This window comes from Catharus ustulatus, chromosome 2 (assembly GCF_009819885.2).
Source record: "Catharus ustulatus isolate bCatUst1 chromosome 2, bCatUst1.pri.v2, whole genome shotgun sequence".
Taxonomy (NCBI): Eukaryota; Metazoa; Chordata; class Aves; order Passeriformes; family Turdidae; genus Catharus; species Catharus ustulatus.
This window is the reverse complement of record NC_046222.1, coordinates 73485286-73493806: the sequence shown is the minus strand read 5'-3', so window position 1 is coordinate 73493806 and position 8521 is coordinate 73485286. Positions and strand designations below refer to the sequence as shown.

The 8521-nt window shown below is 41.4% G+C and overlaps 1 protein-coding gene across 3 annotated transcripts in view; it reads right to left on the bottom strand.

The window, feature by feature from the left end:
- Positions 1–4833: 4833 nt before the first annotated feature.
- Positions 4834–8521, bottom strand: part of SLAIN1 (SLAIN motif family member 1) — a 50195-nt gene continuing 46507 nt past the window's right edge. For all 3 annotated transcript variants that reach the window (XM_033051570.2, XM_042778990.1, XM_033051571.1), the window contains one exon: positions 4834–5936. In XM_033051570.2, the coding sequence (XP_032907461.2) occupies positions 5861–5936 (76 nt within the window). In that variant the 3' untranslated portion in view covers positions 4834–5860. The remainder of the gene's footprint in view (positions 5937–8521) is intronic.

Sequence of the window (8521 nt, the reverse complement as noted above, 5' to 3'; positions counted from 1 at the left end):
GTCTGTGAACATTATTTATTGTCTAACTGTAGTTTTATACAATTTTGAAATCTGCCTGTGGGAAATGTGCACCCTTTTTGACTTTATTAGGTATCAAACTTTTCTCTACTTTAAAAAGTCAAGATAGATTCACTTCTGAAGTATTTCTCAGCAAAAAGTTTAAAGTTCAACCACCATTCATTGTCCAAACTTCTTACCATGGTTCAGACAGCCAAATCTATACAACTATCCATTGTACACATGAACCAGTGAAAAACAACACTACCAGCTGCTTTTATATGTATCTCTGCCTGCTTGTATTCCCTAACCTGCTCAAGGTAATGCATGAATTAAGAAATGTGTTTACTTCCTTATAGAATTAAGCAAGAATCACATAACCATACAATCATTAAGGTTGTAAAAGCCCTCCAAGATGACTGAATCCAACCTTTGGCCAAATAACAGAAAGCCAAACATGCCCTGGCTGCATCCAAAGCAATGTGGACAGCAGGGCCCCTCTGCTCTGCTGAGACCCCACCTGCAGTACTGCACCCAACTTGGGGACCTGTCCAGAGGAGGGCCACCAGCATGATTAAAGGCACCTCTTCCATGAGGAAAGGCTGAGAAAATTAGGGTAGTTCACATTGCAGAAGAGAAGGCTTTGGGGTAACCTAACTGTGGCTTTCCAGTACTTGAAGGAAGACTACAAGAAAGTTGGAGACTGTTTACTATAGCATATAGGGATAGGACAAGGGTGGATGGCTTCAAACAGAAAGAGGGTAGGTTTAGATTAGATGATAGAAGAAATTCTTTACTCTGAGGGTGGTGAGGAATGGCAACACTTGACCAGAGAAGTTGTGAATGCCCCAACCCTGGAAATGTTTAAGGCCAGGTTGGACAGGGCTCGGAAACACCTGGCCTAATGGAGGGTGTTGGAACTAGATTGTCTTCCAACTGAAACCATTCCATGATAATGCCAAAATCAACATTTGGGTACCAAAGGATTCTTGTTTGTTTATTTATGGGAAAGGGATTCATAATGCTTAGGTCACCTAAACAATTACATCTTATATAAACTGGTTTATTTAAAAAGGAATGAGGTTTCAAGAACAAGCTTATCTAATCACTCACTTCCTTCCATGAGATTATATAAAAGTATTGTTCAACTGCACAAGTAGAAACATCATCTCTTGGACCTCTTTAGGTCAAAGATAATCCCCTGAATTCCCCTTGCAAGAACCACACAGTCTGATCACATCCAAGTGCAGAGGTATGACCCACACTCACAGACATTAATTCAGATTAAGCATAACTGCTTAACTTGGCAGGTAAGAGCTGAAAGTCCTACTGATGGAGACAGAAGATACACTGAGGACCTTCTCCCCAAGCTGGAGAATGAGGAACAGAATAGCAGGGTGGGAATCTGCAGGTAGATGGTCCAGAACTGCACCAACCACACAAGCTACAAGTGAGACAAGAAGAGCATGTGCAATCACTGAGAGACATTAAAGAAAAATTTGAATCAGGGGAGTGCAAGAGGTAGAAATACTGATGAGGGGGAAAGATGGCTGAGCAGATGGGTTGGTCAAATACAAAAAAGAAAATTAAATCAGACTAAGCAGTTTTGGTATAGCAATAATCACCAGTCAAATTTAAAATGATGGGCTTAAAAGCAGAAGATGCCAACACTGGTAATTTAACTGTTGTCCTGCTTTGAGTGGTAACATGGCAAAGACAAAAACCTTTTAAGAAGGATTTGATGGTGAAATAAAAACTGGAGATGCCCAGCGATCCCCTACAGGGAGGGACAACACAGAAGGAGTTAGCTAGCAGGTGCTTTGCTTGCAGCACGCTCAATGCAGGCTGGCATCATGGACTTTGACACATGGGAATTCACTTCAGCACTCAATGAGAAACTAGTAGTGGGGATGGGATAGGTTCCGTGGCTTTGCAGAAGGTACAACTAGATCAAAACAATTCTTTTCAACAGAGAGAGGAAAATCAGCAGTACACATGAAGAGGTCAAAGCAGTGACATTTTCAAAGAAGAAAGAGAGAAAAATCATCTTAGCAGTTCTACTTTGGACAGGTTTCACATACTGAAGCCACTACAAGCCCAAATATTACTTCCGGTGAGGAGGAAATGGATAAATTTCTCATGTAGGGATGAAAAAAAGAAATGTGTATCTTCAATGTAGGACTTAGACTTAACCCGAATATTAGTTTGTGGAAAAATCAAAGACAGTGCCTCAGATTATGGCGCTCCAAGACTGGAAACATAGACGTTTTATCCCCAGCGTCTAAAGAGAACGGGGAAAAGACCTTTGCGAAAAAGGTCATGACTCACCCAGTAGCTAAGAGGTGAGCTCAAGATTACAGTTTGGACTGAATTACAGTCATGTCATTTTTGGGATGCAGCAACTCGAAGGCAGGAGTAGAATTCGTATTCATGGACCAAAAGAACCAAAGAGAAAGAACAGAATTCTCAAAAGCTCCCTTACACTTAGAAACTCATTTTTCCTTGCAAAAAGTAAGTTTGAGTCCTTATTTTTAAAGATAACTGTGTTTACTGCTGCCCTGGAGATTCTGCCTCTCACAAAACTGAGCCTGACAGAAGTGACTTTGTCCTGCATATCTCACCCAGTCTGATCCCACCGAAACTTGTGGTGAAGACTGTGACGCCGTGCAGTAGTACCCTGGTTCACTGATGCAAATTTGAGGAGAGACAGCCAGCTCCATCAGCTACAGGTGAACACAGCCCATCGTTGAAACAAGCGTGATTCTGTTGATTCCTAGATCCAGCTGCTCACACCTTGAGTTTCCTCCTAGATCTTGATAGCATCCAATGTGACAGATACCTGACAAAAACACTCAAGAACAGAAAAGCTGTAAGGTTACCAAATCCTGACATGATCTATTATAAGGGAATATGGCAGTTAAAAAGGGAAAAGCTACTGGATCTTCTCAAAGAGCTCATAATATTCACAGCCTGGAAAACAGATGAGCTACCAAAAAGAAAGTATTTTCAAAGTATATACTGCCCTCCTGTGTGCAACTTGGTATTAAATCCAACAGCTGCAATCTATTTCAAAAATTGAAAGTAATGTGATGCTGTGGTGCCCCAGATAATGTAGGTACAGTGGTAAAATCCTGGCACTAGGGAACAAATTGAAGAGACAGTTCAAACCAGGGCTGTCATCAGTGAGAAACTAATCATTGCCATGGGCCCTCATCCATCTTTTATGAAGATCATGCTGGATCCCTAGCATCAGAATCCATGAGAGCTGCAAAACTTCTCACAGGCAGAAGGCAAAGCACCCCCAAGCTGCCTCTGCACCCTAGCAAAATCACAGATTGTCCACAAATGAACGCTTTTACTAAAAGTAATTTCTTCCAACGAAAGCTTCTAACAAACAATGTGAATTTGGCACACTCCTACTTAATTACTTACCTGCGCAGAGATAATTTCTTTTTTTGATTATTCTTGATACCTTCTTCAACAGTTCTGCTCTTTTGGAAAAGAAAAAAAAAAGATTTTAACAGTATTATAAGAACTTCAAATTAACTATTTATTTCTGTTAAACAATGCTATGTTGTGCAGAGATCCTACTGAACTCGTATACATCACTTCTCAGTGTAATGAAAGTTTTACTCACCACTAAATACTTCCTCTCTGCTTTTTTCAGTTTGCCCTTTCCAGAAAAGCAGGTCCTCAAACAACTGTGGAGCAAAACTGAGAGTACAGTAATTTCACGAATACAAGCCGCACCGTTTTGACCAAAATTTTGCTCCCACACCAGAAATGCGGCTTATACTCAGAAGCGGCCAATATGTGAATAATTTTCTGACATTTTCAACCCCAGGAGTGCAAACCGAGTCAGTGCAAACTGCAAAGTCGAGCACCTGGCAGTAAAACCCTGCATTTACGCAGTTGTTACAAATTGATACTCTGTTGCGCGGTGGGTGGAGCTGCTCTGTGCAGGCAGCACAGGGGGTGGGGAAGGCGGGCAGTTCCCTCCTGCTGGCCCCGCAGCTCGGGAGGAGGCAGGGGCTCTCTCCTGCTTGGCCCCCACGGCTCAGGAGGAGGTAGGGGCTCTCTCCTGCTGGCCCCGTGGCTCGGGGGGCTCCTGTCCCCACGTGCCGTCGCTGCAGGAGCAGGCAGGCTACATCCCCGCCTCCCACTGCCGCTGTGGGTGCCGGCAGGCTCTGTGCCCCTCCTGCCACCGCGGGGCAGCGCCGGGCCGGGGTGACCGAGCCCAGCGGTGGCGGTGGTTGGCCCCGAGCGGCCCCACCAAGTTGGGCCACCCAGCCCCGTCGGCAGCCCCGAGCCCTCATGGCCCGAGCTGAGCCAGTAAACCCCGCCCTGCCGCGATTCTGTTATTATTTGGCAACTTTGTTGTACGCGGGTCCTCCCTGTGAACGACAGAGCAGCTTATACTCAGGTGCGGCTTATTTATGGACAAAGAACGAAATGTTTGCCAACATCCGGCGATGCGGCTTATACTCAGTGCAGCTTGTATTCATGAAATTACTGTAAATTCATAGCCACAGTGAAAGGTACACAATCTCTGTTTCCCATGGCAAGTCGTATTTGCACTTGCACGCTCCAAACATTGAACCGAAAAAGTCTCTTAAGAGCATAGTTAAGATTGATTTGAAAATAATACATATTTGTCTTCTAGGCATACCATGGCTTCCTAACACAATGTAAAAAAAAATTTTTTTGGGGTCCCTCAGTTACTACTTGCAAAAATCCAGCATAATCTTTATAGAAGCTAAGCAAAAACTTCAGGAGCAAAGTAGATGTGAGTAGCTAAATTCTCATGATGTTTACATTGCACACTGAAGAAGAGCATTATTGCTGAAATAGATTCTTTATTTCCTGAAACATTCCAAAACAGCAGTATACACAGTTGTAATCAAATATTAAGTTATATGCCATTATAAGAAAGCATTGATTAGTGCAATTGGATTTTGTAAAAGATCTATCAAAAAGATTTATTCGCATTAAAACTCATTTTCCATAAGCAACTGTTAATAAAACATTACAATTTTATTCTTTGTAATAAAGTACTGAAAATCAACAGTAGTTTTAGATATCACTGTACCTTTGTAAGTGCAATTTGATTTATGCTGCCATTTTAAATACAAAACACTATGACAATAAATTAACAATTCAACAAATGGTGATAGACCAACAAAACCATGCTGACCCAGCTGGTTGGCAATTTCCAGTGAATGCTACCTTTTTTTTTGTGCTTCTGCAACATAAATATACTGCTTTGTATTGCCAATGGTAAGATTTTGTAAGATATGTTCCTAGTGCTAAAAAAGTACATTACCCCAAAAATATCATTTATGGCACAGAAAAAATTAAATTATCTCTCTGTAGTTCAAGGTTCAGGCAAGTTTAAATGAACTTAAGTATACAAAATAAAATGTACTGAAAACACTAGAAAAAAATTCAAGCACATACATAAGTACCCCGAAATTCAAAATAAAATGTGTGATGCCTTTACACTGAATAAATTATCTCAGAACTTCAGTATGGCAAAGCTGCCCAAAAGCAGAATCTCCTAGTTCGTTCCAAGGAAATATTCTTGTATTTTGCACACAGATAATACTTCTTCAGTTCCAAATGCCAACACTGCCATTGTTAGTCCGATAACAACGCAGCTGTTCAGGTAACGGATTAAGTGCAATATCTAGTATTTGATAAGATGTTCATTTTGTAAAAATGACATGGCATTGTAGATGGTTACAGATTAAGATCCTGGGGAAAGTAATACTGTATGACCCTCCTCTTCCAAATCATTGTTACCCAGCCAGCTGGGTAATGAAATCCGCGTTGTGTGTTTTCCAGTGCTGAGGGGCATCCTTCATCAATAGCAGCCATCTCTCCAGTTCCCATCCCGTATCGTGCTCAGTGATGACAGTGCCTTTGGAGGCTGAAGAAAACTGTATTAACCAAATGATAGGGGAAAAAAAAAGAAAAATTAGATTGTACTTCCTGTGGAAGATCAAGGTAAAAGACACCATTTACTTCTGCAGTGAAAATGGCTTTGAGGCTTGCTTAGAGACATCCCTCTGGTATATTTCTGACAACATATTAGTGCACATATAAAGACCTATGATGAAATTAAGGCCACTTCCAATGAGAAGAGCATGAAAGATATGTAAGAAGGAATTGAGTGAGTAATTGTAATCATGAATGAGATGCCTCAAAATGGCAAGATTTGGGTTCTCAGAGCTAAAGATGGTAAAAACACATTTTTGTCACTATGGGCAGCAGAGCTCTAATGGGAAACACTTTCCAAAAAGCTATTGTGTTCAGCATGCTCATGAAAAATCAGCAGTTTTATAAAAATACTGTGCAAGCAGCGAAGAATTTTATCGGCTGAAGAATTCTGCTCCAGACCCTATTTTATCTGCCACAAGACATATGACAATGTGTTTCCAGAGCCACCAGTTCCAGCACTGCAACTCCTGATGGGAACTCACTATCCCCTGGGTCCCCACTCTCACACCTGGACTGCATCTCTCACACATCAATGATAACTTCTAAAACACTTCCTGACCATCTTCCAAACCCTCCACGTACTACTGAGAAAACTATTTCAAGTAAAACTAAGAAAAGGAAAAACAACATCTGACTTAACTGCCAACCCACTGGTACCACAGCAGGCTCTGTATCTGATTCACCACAACCCTAATTTTGTCACACACCAACTTGCTGAGAAAATGTGTTTCAATTTTGTGAAACTATTTCATATAAAAGCAGACCTTAAGCCTTGTTTTCACAGTACTCTGCTTTTGTTATAAATTACTGATGCCTCCTCTCCCTTTCAAATACTTTTTGTTGTAAAAAGGCAGAGGTATCTTGTAAAGCACGTAGTCATCAGAGCAGCTTCAACTCTCTGCTGCAAATGCTTTTTTAGTAGTAAAAACACTGCACTTAGGTAGAAGTAGTTTTTGCGCAGCTCCACTTCAGTGCAGCATTATTTCTCTTTGATACAAATCCAGTTACTTGAGACTAAGAACATAATCTGCCTCTGCTGTTTTCTGCAACTGCTGCTTTCGTTTCCAGAGAAAAAAGAAGAAAGTATGTTTAATAATCTTAAAAAAAACCCCAAACCACAGAGAGGAAAAAAACCCAATAACTATCTAACTATCTAACTTTAAAATAATTTTAAGACTACTGCTACGTATCCAGAGGTGAATCTTTGCTAAAGTGCACTGACAGAAAAACATGCCAGCAATGAAAACCATTTCAAACAAGCACAAGCTGTCAGTATGACATCATGTTGTTTGAGACAACAGAGTCTCGGAGGGGCTGTAGTGCATTTCTATTTTACCATTACCAGCTGGATAGCAGCAACTGGCTCCATTACAAGGCAGCAAGAATAAACAAGCCCTGGTTTCACAGGTATGCTTACATTCCTGCCACACTTGTGCCTGGTGTCTGGCATGATCTAGACCCTGAGCTGCTGATTGACTTCTAGCTTTACTTTGAACCTGTCTCATCACTGCGACCTTGCCTGGAAACTGGGAGCACTGGCTGACCCTAATCACCATTAACGCTGCTCTAGGCTGGGCACTGCAGGGCAGCCCAGCTGTCCCACTCAGCTCCCTGCTCACCCTGCCTGAGGGCAGCTACCCCCACTGCCCTTCACACTGCATAAGGTCAAAACACAGAGAAATGGAAGGTCAGGTCTGCAAGAAGCCCCAAGATTGCAGTTGGAGAGGGCTGAGAGCTGTGCGGATCCACTCAACAGGAGCAAAAAAAAAAAGGTGCTGTCTGACTTGTGAGGATAAGCAGAGATGGATTACATTATCACAATTTCTTTACACTACTTGAATCTCTGATGGTAAGGAGAAAACCAGTTAATATTTAGCCAAGTTATTTATCTCAGCTATCACAATTTTATATTATAAATTATTAAAAGCATCCTCTCACCAGTGATTTATTCTAGGCAGTAAATACTGAAGTTCCCTAATGCAACCCCAATATAATGCATCTAAGAACCCATTTTAAGTATCTAAAATACCAGTAACTTGGCTACTTAACAATCTGGCCAAAAGTAGGCAGACAGATTTGCTCTGAGTGTGCACTTTTCCCTGAACATCTGATTTATTTAAACAAAAGACCTGTTCTATTTTTAATCAAATTATGACTACAAACACTACTTAAGCTTGAAAGAAGCTGGACTCTTAAACTGATAATCAGAAAAAAGCATTAATTAGAAAACACCACAGTGAAAAAAACTGACAACTGAATTCCTCCCAAGAAAAGTCTTCATGAACTGGAACCGCTGTTATTTTTCCAAATGAATCAATAAATTTGATGAGGGTGTCAAATAACTGTAGGCTGAGCTCCAGCCTACCTGTGCTCTTTGAGTCCTATGAACTCCTCATTGCCACAGTGCAGACCATCCATCTTCAACAATCACTGGTTTGGCTCCATGGCAACACAGGATGCTGCTAAGGCACATTTGAAGGAAAGGAGACAGGAGCCCAGACTTCCTGGACTATAAATAGCTTTT